Genomic DNA, 20,000 nt, shown 5'->3' on the forward strand with positions numbered 1-20,000 from the left:
AACACGCTCCGTAATAATGTTTTTCCCTCCCAGCAGCGGTATGTGGCAGTCGCTCCCGGGCAAACCTGCACTCGCCAGCCTGCTTTCCCTTGGGTAAACCCGTTCTGTGTGCTGTCGCCACCGCTGCCCGCCGTATTTAAGCATTTCCCTCCTCTGTTTCCATCTTTAGTTTTTTCCTGTTCAATTATTAGTCTTTATTTTTTTTTTCTTGCCTTTACTGGCTGGACTGTCTCGTTTTCCCTTCGGTAAACTCGTTCCTGTGTTCGATTCTCGTCACCGCTGCCCTCTAGTTTTCTCCCCTGTTTCCACCTCCAGCTTTCTCTTGTTCACTTATTCCTCTCTGTATTGTTTTCACTCGGTTTGTCTGTCTGTCTGTCTGTCTGCTAACAGCTTTACGCGAAAACTACCGGTACGATTTTGACTAATATAACGGGGATGATGGGTAATGACCTCATGATCACCTGATTAAATTTTGGGCCAAACTGGGCCAAGGCCCAAAATGTAAAAAAAAAAAAAAAAAAATAGGGAGGGTAAATATTGTTTTTTCGCCATAACTCCTTTCAAATCCATCATATCGACATACCAAAACCTAAATGTGCATCTTTCAAATCTGCATCCTATAACACGCATCAGGGGGGTCACCCCCCAGTTAGCGGTAAGGGGGGGATCAGTGTCAGGTGGGTCAGGCCTGAAATTTCAAATGGGCATAATATCGTCAATTTTCACCCAATTTACAACAAATTTGATATGTGACATCTTTGACTAGATATCCTGTTGTGTTTATACGTCAGCACTAAAATGACTGCCGGGGACGGGTTTGCTGTGCCTTGGCATCGCTTCTTGATTTCGTGTTTATTATTTTCTTGCCTTTATTTGCTCAGCTAGCCCTCTTTGCCTTGGGTAAACTCTTTCCTGAATTATTCTCGTCACCGCTGCTCTCCATATGTAACATTTATTTATTTCTTTATTTTTTTATTTTAAGTTTACGGTTTCCGGCTGCTTCTCTTGCTTTCTCTTTTTTTTTATTTTCATTTTTTTTTTTGTTACTTTCTACAGCGCCCCACCACCACCTTCCATATCTAAGCACCTCCTTTCTTTTTTTTCCATCTCCACCTCCCTCTTGTTCAGCTGTTTTATTTGCTCTTTTATTGTTCTGTTTGTTTTATTTTATTTTTATTTGTTCTAAGGTTTAAAACTGAGTTATACTTCAAACATTTTCTCTTCACTGTCCTCTGCACTTCGGCTCTCTCTCTCTCTCTCTCTCTCTCTCTCTCTCTCTCTCTCTCTCTCCAAAAAAAAAAAAAACGGGGGGGGGCAGTCAATAAAAGGGAAACTATGGTAAACCGTGGAAAGTGAAAATAGAAAATACAGTACGTGTTGTGGGAAAGATTGGAGGTGAAGGGGATGGTTGAGGCTGTATTTCTAGCCCCTAAATATTCCGTGAGGGTAGGGGGAATGTGCGTGTGTGTGTGTGTGTGTGTGTGTGTGTGTGTGTGTGTGTGTGTGTGTGTGTGTGTGATCTTTTTTCAACTAATTCACCATGAGGTTTTGACGTCATTTTCCCCTCCATCAAAGCAGGTAGAGAAATAGTAGATGCGGGAACTTCAGGGAATGTAAAAATGTAGAGTTAGGATTTTGCCACACGAAATATAGATTGTGTTTACCGTAGAGTTTTTATTTTTTAGTAATGATTTTGCCACACGAAATATAGCGTGTGATTACCGTAGAGTTTTTATTTTTTTAATGATTTTGCCACACGAAATATAGCGTGTGTTTTCCGTAGAGTTTTAAGTAAGGATTTTGTCACGAAATATAGCGTGTGTTTACCATAGAGTTTTTTTTTTTTTTTTTTTTTTTTTTTTCTTTCTTTTTTCTTTGTCACCCCGAGGTAGATACTGAATCACTAATGGGCAGTCTGGTTCCTAGAGACACTCCCGCATCTGCTGCCAGGTTAAGGTGAACGAACTATAGGTGGTGTTGCAGGGGCTGGCAGTGCTGGTGGGTGCGTGTGTGTGCCTGTGCGGGGCAGACTACGGCACCGCCACCCGCTATGTGATCCTGGCAGCGGGCCCCAGTAGGCAGTACCGGTGGGCGGGCCAGGGGCTGCCCTTCACCCCGCCCATCCACCCACCCCGCCCACACATCATACCCAAGTGGACCCCTCACATGGACCCCACCTACACCGCCCTGTGGGTCCCTCACACTCCATCACCACCCCACGGACCCCCCCACAAACCCCTTGCCCCTTCCCCACCCCCCCACGGCCGTACTAAGCCCCCAGCCCCTCACCAACACCATGCCCCTCGCCCTGCCCTACCCCCACCCCCACAACCCCCACCTCCCCCAAGCAAAGGGTTCGGGCCCCCCAAAACCAACGACCTCACAGCTCCAGGGATCAGCGCCCCTCTGCCAGCCCCAGCGATTAGCGCCCCTCTTTACTCCCTTCCCCCCCGTCCCAATCCAGCCCCTCCTTCAGTGACGGGCCCCCAGCTAGGGACCCCCCTGCCCCTGGCCACCACCCGTGCAGACCCCCTAGCCACCTTTGCCCCAGCCCCCCTTGGAGTACCTTTCGACGTGCGTGCAGCACCCCCCGGCACCTCCGGTGTGAGGGGTGATGTCCCCTCTAACTCCCTCCTGCCTGCTGGACAGTCGTCTTACTCTCAGCTGTAGTCTCTCATCTTCCACTTCTGATTCACAGTTCTATGCTTTTATCTTATCCAACTTGCTCCCACATCACTCCTTTCTCACCCCTCCTTTCTCGCCTCATCCTTGTCCTCACCCCGCCCCCCCTTCCACTATCGTTCTTTATGCTTTTTTGTTCACCTACGACTCACAATTTGCCATTTTTCTCCCCACACTTCTCCGTACCTCACCTCGCCCCTGTTCTTCCCCTTACCCTACCCTCATGGCATCTTCGTCCTCCCCTGTGCCTGTGCCTGGCTTGAGTAACCCCCTCCCTGCTAACCTGCCCTGCCCCTGCCCACCCCACTAACCACTAACCCGGCCCGTCCTTGCTTGCAGGTGCTGGTGGTGGCCTGGGTGCTGCCCCTGGGGTGCTGGGGGGCATCGTTCCCTCACCACCTCAACCTCATAATCCGTCCCGCCGGCCGCAGTCGCTCCTTCAAGTGGCTGGGGCCTGGGGACCCCCTCGATGCCCCCCTCCACATGCCTCGTCCCCCCTTCATCCCCCGCTGGCTGCCCGGACCCCCAGAGTACGTAGCTAGATGGGTGCCAACCACTCCTGCCCCACACTCCCACTCCCACACTCACTCCCGCTCACACTCTCACACTCACTCCCGCTCACACTCCGCTGCTTCCAACATGCTGGGTTTTGGAGCACCTAAACCCTCCTCAGTCATGTTGCCCCCCTCCCTCCCCCTCACCGCCCCCCGAGTAGTAGCTGCCCCTGCCCCTCACACTGCCCCCTCCGCTCACCCTTCCCCCTCCCCCACCCCTGGGTACTCCGCCCCCCACGCCGACGACATCATCACCACCGAGGACCTCCCTGCCACAGCCATCAGAAGTGTTGCGTCCAAGAGTCCACAGTCCGCTCCTCTACTTGCACTCCAGGACACTGCACCCGTCGCCGCACTCACCCATCACACGCCCTCCCACATCGTTCAGGATGCCTCCCTTGATGGGGCTCACTCTAGTCCCCCAACTTTCACCCAACCCTCCCCTACCCTCACCCACTCATCCCCTCTTCCACTCTCTCAAAGCGAGGTCAGTTCGCTTCCCATCTTTCCACCCACGAGCAACTCCCACCTGTCCTCTTCCCTCCCACCCACTGCCATCTCAAATTCTCCTTCCCTCCTTCCCACTAGGAACTCCCTCCCACTTTCCTCCGTCCCTCCCATCTCAAATCCCCTCTCTTCCCTCCCACCTCCTCCCCTCCGTCTCGTTAGTGGCTCCCAGCAAACCTCCTCCCTCCCACCCACTTCCCTCCCACCCACTAGTCTCTCCAACCCATCTGTTTCCTCCCTCCCACCCAATGAGAAGGAAAAGTCACCCAAACAGCAACTTCTCATCAGCGATCAGTTTAAACCCAGTCCAGAATTCAATACCAAGGAATTTATGGAAACCGTACAGCCCCCTAAATTCCAAACTCCCCAGAATTTCCAGACCAGCGGTAATGATCTGAGCCAAAATATCGCTTCTGTGATCAATTTCGAGTCCACAAGAGGAGATCTGTTTGGTCTAGCCGACGATCCTAATCTCGTAGGTGACATTTTAAACGAGTCATTCAGTTCTGATGATATCGTTTTTGAGTCTAGTTTTCCTGAGGCGGATATAATCATAGGTGAGCCTAGTTTCGCCTCTCGGCCTTCCAATCTCTTAGGCAAAGCTAATCTCTTCGTTGAGCCGAGTTTCGTGGTTGAGACGAGCTTAGGGAACGAGCCTACCCTGTTTGTCGAGTCGAGTTTAGAGGAAGACCCAAATTTAGGAGAGATGTTCATTGTGGGCGAGCCGACGAGAGAGGAAGATATTCCATTGGGTGAGAATACGTTTAGCTCCGAGTCTGATGAGATTAGCGCCGATCCCAGCATAGATAACGAGCCTGATGTTGAGCCAAGTTCCTCCGATTCCCTCCTAATCTCGCGCATATCTCCCAGCTACCAACACGGACCTGATTTTCTCACATCCTCCTCTCAGTCCCCTACGGCCCGTTCCCTATCCTCCCCAGCCTACCCAGCATTCATTCCCCAGCCCCTAGCCATCCCCGTGGGGCCCCTGGGTTCCATAACGCTGGATTTTCCCCAGGAGAACCCGGGGACCCGTAGGCAGGCTCGCGTGCTAGGCGGAATCGAAGGTAAACAAAGAGACTCGTTTTACCACCAGAGGAACTTTTACCCAGAGGTTCCTTATGGTGCCAGGTTATATCCCAGGGTAAATAACAGGTATCAGTCTTGGCCTACGGTGTTTTGGTAGATAAGTGATTTGTGGATATTTATGTTGCGTTTTGAAGGACTTGGATATTTGGCTGCAGGACCTTTAACCCTTTCGGAAATAGTACCATGACATTTATCTCAGTCTTTGTTTACTACCAGACTTTTTAATTCAGCGTAGGAGAACGCCGTAGGTCGAAATATCTCTCCTCCGCTGAATAAAATCCTCTGGAGATTGCAATACTAATAAAGAGAAAAAAATAAAAGAAAGAAAAAATGGGTATCACCGTTGTGTAGGGTTAAATAAATAAATAAATAAATAAATAAAAACTTTAATGGCATGTTTAGGAATTAATAAATATATCTGGTGTCATATTCTTGTAAGTGAAACCATGACTTTTTATTGTACTTGCTTGGAGTTATTGATATCACAGGGAAGTCCATATATTGCTCACTCTTTACCATTAGCTGAATAATTCTCGTGCATTCCCGGGAGTCAGTCAGCGTTACCAGTGTTTAGTTTGTAGGTGATCCATGACAAGTAGAAATGTTAGATGAGAGAGAGACAGGTTAGAGCTAGAATTCTTTATTTTCTCTAACGTTTCAGGCTACAGAGGATGGTTCTGTGTAGCATGAAAAGTTAGAGAAGGTAAAGAATTCAATCTCTAACCTGTCTCTCCCTCTCACCCCCAACTCAGACCTGTGTCTCTCTCCCACCCAACTCAGACCTGTGTCTCTCTCCCACCCAACTCTAACCTGTCTCTCTCTCCCATCCAGCTCAAACCTGTGCCTCTCTCCCACCCGCCTGTCTCTCTCTCTCTCCCACCCAACTCTAACCTGTCTCTCTCTCCCACTCAACATATCCAGTGTTTACTCAGCATCATTTCTGCTTCCCATAACCCTTCTCTGTGCTTTGATATTGTCTGCTTTTTACCCTCATCGACTGCATGGTTGATGACTAATTTCATGAAGCCTCCAAATATCTGCGCTCCTCGCACCAGCAGACGGAGCCGTACCCGCAACACACAGGGCGGGAAAGGATGAAATGTACAGACGATCAAGTGACAAGAGCTACATTCCCGTGGCCCATTGCGTGTAATTTAGACAGAGTGCTGGATACGATGTTAATATTGCAACACTACCAAATCAAGGACTAATCTTCATGCAGACACTAGATTACCGTACTTTTTTTCACCATCACACCTCCCATTTCGTCATCTTGTTTTGTTTCATGTACTTTTTTCGTTCATGGATACATTCTCAATATACAGTATAATGCATTTTCTCATCACAGTACAAAAAACGTTATATCTTCAACAATCCCATAAGTAGGCTATTTTTTTATGTACAGGATCTACATGAAAGGGCTTTTTTTTTTTCCTTTTTTTTTTGAGGGGGGCGTTCCCTGGAAGCCCCCTCCCCCGTCCTTCTCAATGGATATGGATTTTTTTTACTACTGTATATACTTTTTAGCAGACCGTTCCAAGTATTAGCCTCATTAGGCCGAAGACGTTTTTGTTATTTCTTTCTTGCTATCCCCAGACGATTTCTTCAGTTTACACGAGACTACGAACAGGAGGTGCTAAATATAACCTTCATTAACCCATTTCACTTCTAAAGAAATTTTGTAACTTGGATTCATTGGCGTGGGAGTAACAAGAATGAAATGCCAATAACGTCGTCGTGCTGATGAGGTTGGTGTTCAGTCGCTTGTCAGGCATTATTGTATAAACTAGGGAAAAAATGAGGCATACTTCAGGAGGATTTTCTTGGCCTGATTCTAAGTAATAAATGCTGTATCAACACGAGTCCAGTTCTTAACCATCACGAAGCTACATTTACTGATAACCCCATGAGGGAAAATATGATTCACCCGTAAGGTTATCAGGAAGTATAGGTGGTTCATTGCGACGTGGAAATTTTGGGCGGGAAAGTGAGTCACAGATCAGAACTTGAATGATTTATTTTTTCTAACGATTTGGGCAACACAGAACCCTCTTCACACCCCGAAACGTTAGGGTACATAAAAGAATTCAATCTCTAGTCTGTCTCTCGCTCTCACCCAACATTTCCACTCATCAATAATTGTAGCGTCGTAACAGTTGACATAATTCACTCGTAAGATTATCAAGAAATGGAGATCCGTAATAATTGAGGAGTGTCTCCATGTTGGTGTAGCATTCATCATCATCATCATCCTGACTCTCTTTCCCACCTAAGGATAGAGCGAGGGAGGATCCAGAAACAGTGAAGTATATGGCATTTAGCACTTATCTCAGCCCAAGAGTAAATCCGGGAGTTTGGCACGCTTTTTCCAGGACAACTTGTATATTCTTATCTGTATGCATTGGTTAATTTTTAGCGCAGGAACACACAGTAATTTGTTATTCTTAGGTTTTGAATGAACGTACCAGTAGATACTTTGTATCATATGTATATGCTGCATTATGTTGTAATAAACTGTTGTAGTAATATCGTTGTTTGTTTTCATTCACAAGGTAAGTGCACTAGGTATATGACAAATGTTAGGCCGCCTCTGCATTTGTCATTTAGTAAGATTCTTTATTTACCATTCAGTAGAAGCCCCAGCACTGTGGCGAACGATGTCGCTGAAGGCCAAGTACAGGCCCGGTGCGACGAAATACCGGATTGGCGGTCATTTACTGCATCTGCACCGTTACTAGGAAAATATCATAACATAGAGATGAGCGTGTGGTGATAAGGAATAAAAAAACAAATAGGCCTATCAGGATAATCAAGGCAAGTGAATGGTGGATGAAGAATACACGAGGTAGTCAAAGTTAATTCCTGACTAGTTTCGCTGTAAACCTTCATCAGAGGAACTTTACAGAAAAACTAGTCAGGAATATATACTTTTTTCCCCTACTCCAAAATCGTTGATTGGAGACTACCCTTACTTGTCTTCAATTGGGTCATGCCCGCCTCGCTCCTGCAGTCAAATGAGACATGATCATCAATCAGTCTCCACACTGCCTCGTGACTATCCTTCACCCTTTGATTGCTTGTGTACACTTTCAGCTTCCCCCTTCACTCGCGTCGGACCCTCTGCTTACTGATTTCCCAAGTGACTCCCACCTTCTTTCCAGTATCACACTTTATTACTGCTTTTCACCTACATTTAATTATTTTCTTAGTGCCCTGTAGTTATATAATGTTTGGTGCTAGTTTTTCATTCCTTTCACTTTCACATTGTACATTTATTTTCCCCGCTCCCTTCCTTGGTGCTATATAGCCAATTTATGGTTTGGTACTAGTTCATTATTCCTTCCTTCCCCTGAAAGGAGGAGGATGGGCTACTGGACAAGGGCAACTTCAGTTTGCAGTCCACTGGGATCATGCTTCTGATGAACATGAGCTAGTTTTACTATTTTCTGTCCCATCATCCCAAATCTGCACAAACCATTTCCAGGGCCGGATATAGCTTGTTTGAAAAGAATTGGATACTATTTATTGTCCAAGCTTATTAGAATTCATTGGTAACCATTATGCAATGTATTTATTACATAATGTTTGGTAAATAATGTAATCCTACACGCCCGTCCCCCCTAAAATCTGCATGCAACTTGACGGCCCACGAGAAAAAAATAGTTACCCCTATTGAAGTAGGTCGTACCCAGTTTTCTGTAGTTATTTTGTCAACAACAATACGAATACGTTTTGTGATATCCCTCGAAAGTTAATGTTCTTCCAACTTAACATTTAGTGATGATATTGCCTTGTGATGAACTTTGAAGGCAAATTATTTGACTTCCAAGACGGGACTTTATCTGTTATGGAAACGTCTCGAATCTGCGAAAACAGACTGAAGGAGGGGAACGTTTGTTAGTTGGCTGGACGTTTACATTATATATACCGGCATTATTTTGTTCAATTATAGTTCGTAGCAATTAAGTATGCCAGTGAGGGACTACTTGGGTGACCTGGTAGGTTTGGGAGTGACTGCTGGCCTCACCTTCACCTTCTACCATTTCGTTAAAGCCGGCAGGGAGGTCATTCAGCAGTTGAAGGTAAATGGACTCCTTCAGTGTATAGTCTGACTTGTTTTCTTTTACTGCTGTTGGTACACCTAGGAATTATATTTTAGGCTAATACCATATAGTTCCATTAAGTCAAGAGAAAGCCTGGCAGTCAGAGGGTTAAAAACTCTTTCATAGAATTATAGATTTTTGGATTTTCGCTCAACTGATGGATGCTGAAAATTATGATGAAACGGCATTATCATCATCAAATTTACAACTATATTTTTCTTGTTAAACTACAATGTGATTTTTGTTTTGATAACTTATAATAGTTGTGGAAATGTTTAATTTGGAAGGTATCATGTATAAACCTCACCAGTTTTACACGCAGACCATAGCAAGTGGCCACCCACCATGATTATAAGCTTGATTAAGCTCCGAAGTCAGTATGTCACATTCTTCATTGCTGCTAACTTAACTGGAATGATTTGGGGATAAATGAGTTTCTGGGTGTGAATCAACCCATCACCCACTGTTATGATGATGCCACTGACTTAACAAATTTAATTTTGCTCCTCTTTAGTAATGTTATTTTTGCAGAATTTAGGTGTCAGATGGATTGTACAATCTTTAGTACTGGTAATAAATATTTCCACAGAATCTGGGGATCATAAATGTACAGTTATGAAAGATACTTTCCTAAAATTTTCATCATTCAACGGGAGTTTTCATGCAGTTTGTCCAGAGTTACCAGTAATATGCTCACCAAGCAGTTCTAAACAATTTCTTGAATAAGAATCTCAGAAATGCAGGCTTTAGCAGAAGACCATACTAAGTAAGGAATGAGGGAATGGCTTAGTTCCTAGCATCATACATAATGGCATCAGGCTTGACTCACCATAATGGGATAGCCTAACTGGTAAAATTTTATGGCACCACAGTCATGGAATTCATATTAATTGATACATAACTCACTGAGGAAGTTTTACCTTATATAATTTTACAGATCAGTAATAAGACTTTTAATGTAACATAAGCTGTTTGGGTATTGTGGCAGAAATGGTGTCCTTCATGTGGGAGTGGAATGTAAGCAAGCATAAATATTCTCTAGGAAGTAAAGTTGAATTATGAGTAGTTAATATATGGAAGAAAGGTTATATAATTTATTTGAGAGATACATTTAGTATAAAAATTATTTCCATGAATGTGCTGTCCTAAAACTTTTTCACTTAACCTAAGCCAGCTCCCGATTTTAGATGCAAGGAACAGAGCTTAGAATTGAGCATTCCCCCCATGTCTTGGGTACAGTACTTAAAAGAAGAAATTGCCTTTACTTCATAAGCTTAGAGGTGAGCTTATTGATTTTGGTGTACTTAACCTGTCATTATTCCCTAGGATGTGCCAGAGTTGGATATTGATGCCAGCTTACTGGACCGTGTACGTAAGGAGTGCGATGATGGAGTGGGAGGTAATGAGGGACTGGATGCATGTGTACGAGGAGTGGTCAAGGCTATAGGACCTGGTTTACAGAGTGTGGAACGGCCCGAAGTGACAGGAGTGATGCGCCGACACACGATACAGGAGCACCTCATGTCACATGTTATGGGATTTTGGTGAGGATGTGCTGTATTTTGCTATGCTAAAGACTTCACTTGTTTTTTATTGTGTGTGTTAGAGCCCAATATGTACAGTGGAGTGTTGAGTGGCTGAAAATAACAGGAGTGATGAAGAGACATATCATTCAAGAGGACCTCCTGGTACACAAGGGATTCAGGTGCAAATGTGCAGTGTTGTGTAACACTTCATAGGTTTTACAGGATGTGGTGTTTATGAAGTGTGGTAAAGGCTGTAGGGTTCGGCATGCAGTGTTGTGTGGCCAGTAATAATAGGAGTGATGAGGAAATATACTATTCAGGAGCACCATATGCCAAAAGTTACAGGGTTCTGATGAGAATGTACTGTCATGTTATTGTAATCCTTTCCCTGTGATGTATGTACCATATGTGTTTTGTAAATGATGCTACCATCACACAGCTTTATTTATCTTAGAAGACCCATTATTGGTATTCTTAGATTAGTCTACTGTACTGTAAACCTGCATATTCCTCATTATCAGTTAAGGCTGTGCTGTTAGGAAAAGTGAAGGGGTAACTTTTCTACATTGCATATTGCTATTTTTATTACTCCTTTTTCAGGTTGAATGACAGACTGATGGTTGACTCGTCAGTGTCAAGTGTGCCTTTCATGTTGCTGCGAAAGGGGGTCGGTGTACAGGTAAGTCGGTAGTGAGTAGTTGATTCATCATTCAATTATAGTTCATACACCAATACCTCTTCATTGTATTGAAGGATTTATAATTGTGCTTTACATCTCTCTTCTCAGTTACATTTTTCACTTTTATCTTTGTTCACTACATCTCTGTTAACCCTCCATGGATGGTTAGTGTTCTGCTGTTAGTGTAAAAACTATCTATGGTATGGTAAGCTACAGCAGAATCTTAACATGGCCTGAGCTTTTGCCTTTTCTCCTACATTCAGACAGAATAACGGTTCGGTATTCCACTTAATACACAGTTCTTTTTGTAGCTTGATTAAATATATCTCATTTACCCCCCCCTTTTTTATATACCAATAGATATATAAGAACATTCATTAATAACTGTATAAGAGTTTAGAATTGTTAGTATACAGTACAGGTTACCACCTACTCCTCCCATAGGTCTAACATATCATGTTTATTTCAGATCTCAGACCCAGACAAACTTGAAGATGTTGACTTAACTGTTGTCAGTGAGAAGTTCAATGCTGCAAATAACTCCTTTTTAGAACATATGTGGGGTTTCATGAAAGGTGTACGAACAACAGGCACACAGCAGACTGAGGTAATAAAAAGGTCAAGGTAAGGTCATTTAGTTCCTTTAAAGGTAGGTTTGTTTTGGTTAGATTAGGTATGCTGAGTATACTGAAATTACTTATAAATTATTGAGGATTAAAATACTTTGAAAGGTTCACTTAAACAAATCTGCTCTGATCTCTTGTGGTGAGGAATAGAGCAAAGTTTTTTGTAACTGAAGACCTAAGTAAAAGTAGAAAGAAAGGGGAATGGTAATCTTAATTATTGGATTGCCGTACAACTGTACAGTATTTGATATCATATTTGTTTTAGCTAGTTATAATATGCCTGCTTCTTATATAGGTAATGTAGATATATTCATACACTTTGCACCTCTCATGGTCAGGACAGTTTTATTATTCTCTTCCAGTTAATGTCAGACAATTTTATTAAAATACAGAGTTAGCATAGGAGCTCAAGAGCATTAACACCGATACCATTAATCCGATCACAGTTAAGATAACGTTAGTATTATATTCCAGTGAATAACAGGTTATTATATTCAGTTGAGAGTGCATAGTAGGAGCCTGTGAATGTTTAATTCAGTGCTGTATTTCAGGAGATGCTGATTGAAGGCACAACAGTAATGGGCATTGGACGTCTGGTTTTGAGAGACGAGGGACTCCACCTTGACCCTTCACCTCCCCTCCCCTACATGCTCACCACTAGGCACAAAAAGGTCGGGTATTTGTTGTTGTTGTGGCCCCAGGCCCATCCAAACAATATTGTTGTTGTCACATGACCACATGCACTCTAGGCGAGCAGGCCCGTTAACTACAGGTAAGCAAATGCTGTGGGGCAGTCCTACTCATACCGTATAGTATATACACGGCGTAGGGAACTGGCACCCACTTGTGGTAGGCATCACCTCATCAGAGTTGGACCAGGATCCTTCCTACAACGTGGTGCAGAGTTGACACTGCAGAAGCTCCAGAATTGGACCAGGATCCTTTGCACAACGAGGTGCAGAGTTGACACTGCAGAAGCTCCACCGAGAGGACACATACCACCACTCTTTGTCTCATCAGCACTTCATCAGAATATGAAACTGGGTAGACTGCAGGTTGAAGTTGTCCATCTCTTGCAGTTCACTACTCTTCTTTCAAGGGATGGAGAAGAAGTTGAGAAACGTTTATCAGTCAGACACGCCTGGTGGTTATATCATTACTACCGTGTGATGGTGTTGCTATCCAGCATCAAAATGTTAGGTCTCAGGAGTGTGCAGTTGTGCTGTGTGAAGTGTTGGTGGTTGAGTGCATAGAGAAGTGATATGTTGTCTGAAAGGACATAAGTTCAAGGATAGAAGTGCCAGTAAGAAAACTTATCAGCAAATTGCCAAAGGAAGTGGGTCACACATTCCTGCATTCCTCATTCAGGTCATTTTAGATTTTCAGCCCCTCATAGTGGCAGATATTGTCCAATTGTTCAACTGTTTTATATATAAATACTGTTTATATATATATATATATATATTCTCCTGCTAATTTACAGATGCTTGTGAGTTACAACCATCCAGTCAGCTACATGTACAAAGTTATAAAAAGCTGTTTAACTTCTGTTATGTGCATATTTTGTTCACCAAATTTTGTCAGTACCTCAAATAAGTATTAGATTGTCAGGATGGGTTATTTGATTTAAATACTAAATATTCTCCTACCTCAGGGAGGAGGCTTCGTTATAAGTTGTTTTCTTCAGAGTGTATCATAATTTTTTCCCTTTCTTGCAGAGCATTATTGAAAATCTAGAGGCTCCCATCCCTTATCTGAGGCTTCTAGGCTTCTTTACTGCGTGTGGAACATTGTTTTATATTTACAGGTGAGCTGCAAAATATAACCAAATGAAAATTTGTTAAATGAACGTAATGTTTGGCCAGCTGAAGGTGGTCATTAAAACCGAAATCCATGAAAAGTGAGTTCTGTATATCAAGGGTTTATCGTATTATGCTTTGGTTCTAGTATTGATCTCTTGCTACAGCTGAAGATTGAGAATTGAGAGAAGGTAATTTTAGGTCATATTGAATTGAACTGTGTATAACATAATTAATATATTCCCCCATTTCCAGGATAGCATCTCACTGGTTTGCCAAGTGGAAGCGAGACAAGAGGAGGAGGGAGGAGATGAGGGAACTGGAGGAAGCACGAGCTCAGTGGAGACGGCGGGAGGGAGGGGGAGGGGGAGCAGGGAGTGGACAAGGGGGTGGAGGGTGGGACTTGCCTGAGAGCATGATGTGCGTAGTGTGCATGGGTCCTCGTGATGTCCTATTGGTCCCCTGTCGACACATATGCGTTTGTGGGGAGTGTGCCCTCAGACTTGACCCCCGTGTGTGCCCCGTCTGTCGCACATCCATCGAGAGGATCCAGCCGGTGTTTTTCTCCTGATTAGAGGTGATAATAGGTAAGTTTGTGTACTGGTTGTCGATATGTTTACACTTTCAGACAAGAAGTGAGTATTGGGGAAGAGTGATAGAACCTCCCTTTGAGCATGATGTGTATAGTTTGAGGTATTTCTTTGGTGGGATCTCACTGAGTATCAAGCACATGGTGTGTATGGGTCCTTATGATATGTTTGTGGTCCTCCATTGACATATTTACATTTGTAGGGAACTCTTGCACCTTCAAACTTGGTATGTCGTGTCTGTTGCAAATTCCTAGAGAGAACCTAGCCAGTTTCTCCTGATTAGAGGCAGAAGTGGGTATATTTGTGTACTGGTTCATAATATGTGTTTATGGGGAGTGCATCTGCGGACTGACTCCCTGCATGTCCTGTGTCTGCTGCACTACCATAGTGAGAATCAAGCCAGTGTTTTTCTCCTGATGTGGGGTGAAAATAGGTAGGTGTCATTATGGTCTAGTTGATGTATTGGCTACATTCTGCATAATGGTAAATTTAGGACGAGAACCACGTAAATCAAGTTACTACACCTTCGGAAGCATCATTAGCTTATGCTTTGGAAAGGCTGAAATGAATTGGTGTAAATTGTTTCTCTCTAAAACTGAAGAGTAGAAGCTGCTTTCAGTTTGACAGTGAAGGATACTGTCTTAATGATGGGATTTACAGTCCCTTCATATTTGTCCTGATCACATCAGTCCTCCAAATGATCGTATTGATGGAGACCAGGACAACCAGTTCCACTAATGTTGTTTTATTGCTTTGCCAACTCTGCAACCTTTCAGTAATACAAAAATGATGCTGACCAGCAGTTACACAGAAAGCGAGTGGGAAACCCTGAGTTAACAGATAAGATCGCCAGGTGGTGGCAAGAATAAACTGGTGTTACATCAGGAGATTGAAGGGGTTAATATGAAAAATTTATAACGTTTGTAAAGTGTTACACATTTTGTGATTTGATTCAGAGGTATTGATATGTATTAATGTATAAATATATTAATATATTATTTGATCTGCAAGTTATAGTAAAACATGTACTCAGTGCCTGGTAATAATATGTATATTATACATACAGTTTCATGATATTCTCTGCAGGCAAGTGATGTGTACTTAAGCATACTTTATTTACTTTGTTTTGACTACTTTTGAGGACACAGGCCACACTTCTGGGGGAAATTGTAAAGTACAGTACTGTAGTGGTTCCATTTGGGAAGACATTATGTAAATTGGAAGTTAGGAATATTAGAAATACAAAAAAGTGCACAATTACTTAGACTAAATTCTACAACCCTGTATGTATATACTGGATGAAGGTATTGTATAGTAATATGAAATTTTAGTTTACCTGAAATTGTTCTGTGTTTAGATTATCTTTTATAAAGCCAAATGTATGTAAACTGGATGCATGTCAGTTGGGAACCCCTGTACAGTAATGGCATTTTTGTGTGTGTGTGTGTGTGTGTGTGTGTGTGTGTGTGTGTGTGTGTGACTGACTCTGGGCATAGGCTTGACAATCTGCTTTCAAGGCCCAGTAGTCCTCCTACGTACCGCACACCTCTACATGTCACCACTTCGGCGCTAACACGCACCGTCCATATTGAATACATGCTAGGGCTGTCTCATACAGGACTGGTGTATTGGTATTAGCAGGGGTATTTTTATGACATGTCGGCGGGCCTTTTGGTAGATCAGTAAAGTCCGATTTTATGAAATTCAAATCCTTAAACTGTTCTCTGCCTCAGCGGGATTTGAACCCGGGTCCATCAGGACTACAGGCCAACTCTCTACTCAGATTTAAAATGGTCAGTTAAAAGAGTTGGAAGAGTTGAGAGGTAGGATGAGACTGGAGTGTATTAGTGTTGTGATGAGGAGAGGTAGACTGCAGTGGTTTGGGTATGTGGAGAGGATGGGGGATGATAATTGGGTGCAGAATGTGAGAAGTGTTGATATTGGGGGTAGGGTAATGAGAGGTAGACCGAAAAAGACCTTGGACAAGGTTATTGAGTGTGACCTCAGGGTTAAGGGACTAAATAGGGAAGCAACCAGAGATCAAGCAGCATGGAGAGCTGCCATTACGTGACCCAAGGCCAACATATGCAGTCATGTTAGAGCCTTCAGAAACAAAAACTAGTTTAAACAGATAAATGACATCTTGAAGCAGTGAGGAAATATCATTGATGTTCTTAGATACCCTTTGTAGAATGTAGACATCCTGAAAATTGTGAGATTGTTCAGTTTTATCATAGATTTTGTGAGTGGGAAAGAAAAGAGGTGAAAGAGTAGGTAATTGCATGTTGGGTTGCAGCTGTAGAATGTGTAGTTGTCAGATATCATTTTTGGATATGCAATTAGTAACAGAATGCATGGAAGGTGGATGATTGGTCCAGAAGTGTGAATATGGTACAGTATAATGCTTGGACACCCTGTGATCTAGTAAATTAAGGCACTTCGAGCAGTTTTGGCCCTTAATAGGCTAATTCTCTAGGGTGGTTTGAACTTTTACTGCTCATATAATGCTGATAAGGATGAGCAACTGATGACTTATCCCATGAATGTCTGGACTTAGCTTATCTCTGGAGCCATAATCTTCTGAAGGGGCAGTTCCAAATTTGGCTAGTTTGATGAGTAGTACAATAAGTCTTCATTTTCAGCAACCATTTTTTATGTTCGTTGCTGTTAAAATCATATTAAGTTAAAAAAAAAAAAATCCTAGAACACATCCCAGACTTATTTAAAACTAGGACTGCTTTTGTATGTTTTAATAGGTTGTCACTGCCTATGCTCGGTTATTTCAGATTCCATGTGAATGCTGTAGTTTGACATGTTTTCTTGTGGTAAATTTTCATTTACCATTGGTATTACATTATATGTAGTACTGCATATGAAAGCTAATTCCTTTCTCAAGTATAGATGTGACTACAGAACAGCCACAACAGGAAGGTAATTCTGACCGATTTACTGCCATTATCATCATCATCGTCACCACCACCAGCCCATGTAGTCATCTGCAAACCATAATCTTTCAGTTGGTCTACCTCTGCTCTTTCAGCCACAGGAGTTGCTATTCAGCTGCTCAAATCTCTAACTGTTTCTGCTTCTTGTTTTCCCCTGCTGGCTAAAGTCTTGATGTGCTGAAAAAAGGCTTGGTATGTTTTTTTCCAGCTCTGAATCAATTGTCTTTGATATGCTGCATCGGGGAGGGTAGTGCCAAATATGCCCTAATTTTGAAGTAGAGGTAATGGAACCTTCGGTGAACTTGATCCCTGGCTGTATGCTTTTAACCCCACCCAATTTCCGCGGCTGACACTGTTGCTCTAACATGGGCAGAAATCCCTATCTCTCCCTCTTGAATGCTGAGTTGCAACAATAGATAAACACTCGAATATGATGCTAGTCATGAAGAAATACTGTAGAAGCTGTAGAGGCATAACTCTGACCTTTCTTCCTTTGGCCTACATGAACTGAGCTGCTAAGGATGAAAATCTGGGGAAAGTTAAGACGAATGAACCTTAGTATAGCATCATATGGCTGTCAGTGATAAAAGGTTAAAACCTCTTGTATGCCTGTCTGGAATGGTATTACACCCAGGTAACCTCATCACTTGATTGATGTCTCATTCATTTTGTTCAGACTTATGAACAGTCACATACAGCTTAGGAATAACCTCCAAACTGAAAAGTCTTTCCAAGTGTGATCAAAATTGTCTGGTAGCAGTAAGAATAAACTGCAGAAAGGCTTCATCATCCTGAAGGCATTAAGATGACAAAAAACAACCCAAATTTGGAGCTGAAATCCCAAGAGTATGAACGACTACACACTGTATGGTACATGACAAGAAAGTTGCTGTGGTATTATGCAGGTGACCAAAAAGTCAGGTGTATTGTTTTGTCCCCATACCATAATCTGTTTTACCTCTACAGTTCCCTCATGGTAGCAGTATTCCTTTTCTCCTGTGATGGCTGACATACACAAATGGCAGAGTTGCTGTGCAAGAATGTGTATTAATGAAAGTTTGATTTTCCAGAAAAAGATTAGCAGATAGGAAACGAATACTTTTAGGCAACCACTTACATAAAAAATAAGTAAATAAGGTGCACTGAGACACTGAATCACTCAGGTAACTACAGTATATATAGATATCTTGCACCTATGCAGATGAATAGCCAGAAGTACAGTAATTGTGAATGTTAAGGGACCAGCTTATGTAGAAGAAATAAATAAAGCACAGTATATCATCACTTCCCTTATTAAACCTTCCACATCTCTACCCTTGCCTGAAGCATTGGGTGGGGATAGATCACCTCTTCATTGAAGGCAAATGGCATTCCTCGGGCCTGTGGATCAGTTGCTTTCAGGACAGCTTGAATATGTACAGCATGCAGGTGGTAAAGCTGCCAGCTGTTGGGCACATGCAAAGGCAGTAAATGCCTATGTAACTACAAGGTATCTTGCAGATATTCAGTATAGAGTAGCTTATGTCAAAACTGTAAATAAACTTAAAATGACATGAGAACTGTGATTGCTGTATCTTAATTTTATGTGGTCATATACTGTAATAACAAAGTTATTATATTCAGAGTTAATATATTTTTATTGGATTTTTAATGTTTTAAACTAGTACATTGTGTAATTTGTGCTGATGTGTGAAGTTTGTTGATGTTTTGTTATCAATGGAGCATTTGTTGGCTGCGACAAAACCTTGTAAATAAAGTTGAGAACTGCTAAGCTGTATTTTTGGACATAATTCAGGATTTGTCATGCCTCTAAAGTTAAACATGTTGACGAGTAGTGTTAGGAGATGAAAAAATATTGATTACCTACAGTATTATTTATTTATTTGTTTATACTGTAGAATACTCCTGTTGCTTTTGATTTCTCTTTCCATTATGGGACAGCTCTTTGCTGCCTGTAGGGAGGCCAGGGGTGGGCCATTGAAATGTGAATTGATATACAGTAGTGCCTTTTGTCCCATAAGGTACCTGTTGGTCTAATGAGTTAAGGACCTCCATACGGGCATACTTTGTAATGGCCTTATTCCCAGAGGTGGGCGAGGTTTATTGCCCATGTACTGCAGCTGATGGGCATGCCGATGTTCACTGACGTTTATGTCAGGACTGACCAGCCTGACTATGGACCCCCACCCATGTGATGGGACAATTGAGGCTGGATGGATAGATTTTTTAGGATGAGATGATGGATGGATTTGTTTAATGAAACAAAGAAGTGCCAAAAGTTGGGAGCAAGCAAAAATCATCACTTCCAAGGAATGGATTCAGAATAGGAAAAGGAAAACAGCATAAAGGTAAAACTGCTGTATGAAGAGTGCCAAGTGAAATGGGCCATACACTCGGTCACACATATAAGTCGTGGGAATTCATGGCTAAACCATCCAAGAACTTTCAAAAGCACTTCAAAATGCCTCTGGGACACAAACCTTTCAGCTGACACCAAATTAACTGATACACTCCGATGTATTTTGTACCTTGGTACCTTCAGAGGATTTTATTCAACCTAAGGAAAAGTGTTGAAGGAGCTTGTGGAAGCCATTTCTAATCCCATCAGCTCAACTGGTCTCTTCCAAACTTAATAAATTTCATATGATGAAAACAGGAAGATAATATAATGGATGTACAGTACAGTATATGTACTTTTGGGGTTAAGAAGAGGGGTACCTGTACAGTCTTTAACCCTTGAGCATGGGGAGTTCTTTTTCATTTTATTCTTTCCACTTTGATCATATTCACTGTAGGATAGACGTTTTTGGGCGGGAGAGGTTAGTTGCAAAATTAATAAACACCTTCATAGCAAGACACCTTTCCTAATTTGAATATAATGGTCTGGCATCAGCAAGAAT

The 20,000-nt window shown here is 42.5% G+C and overlaps 1 protein-coding gene across 1 annotated transcript; it reads left to right on the plus strand.

Moving 5' to 3' along the window:
• Window positions 1-8,800: 8,800 nt before the first annotated feature.
• Window positions 8,801-14,250, plus strand: LOC145410437 (mitochondrial E3 ubiquitin protein ligase 1-like). The gene is made up of 7 exons (XM_080280587.1): window positions 8,801-8,914; window positions 10,262-10,479; window positions 11,062-11,140; window positions 11,610-11,747; window positions 12,318-12,437; window positions 13,485-13,573; window positions 13,821-14,250. Exons 1-7 carry the CDS (start codon window positions 8,801-8,803, stop codon window positions 14,134-14,136), a joined length of 1,074 nt encoding a protein of 357 aa, XP_080136713.1. The 3' UTR covers window positions 14,137-14,250.
• The last annotated feature ends 5,750 nt before the right edge of the window (window positions 14,251-20,000 follow it).

The sequence above is a fragment of the Coenobita brevimanus genome, chromosome 85, assembly GCF_032717465.1.
Source record: "Coenobita brevimanus isolate Jiangsu-jjx chromosome 85, ASM3271746v2, whole genome shotgun sequence".
Lineage (NCBI taxonomy): Eukaryota > Metazoa > Arthropoda > Malacostraca > Decapoda > Coenobitidae > Coenobita > Coenobita brevimanus.

What these genes read in the sequence shown, in the direction of transcription:
- LOC145410437 (XM_080280587.1), top strand. Translation starts at nt 8,801, where the DNA reads ATGCCAGTGAGGGACTACTTGGGTGACCTGGTAGGTTTGGGAGTGACT. An exon ending in AGGTCATTCAGCAGTTGAAG is followed by an intron (nt 8,915 to 10,261) that starts GTAAATGGACTC and finishes ATTATTCCCTAG; the next exon opens with GATGTGCCAGAGTTGGATAT. An exon ending in CAGGCACACAGCAGACTGAG is followed by an intron (nt 11,748 to 12,317) that starts GTAATAAAAAGG and finishes GCTGTATTTCAG; the next exon opens with GAGATGCTGATTGAAGGCAC.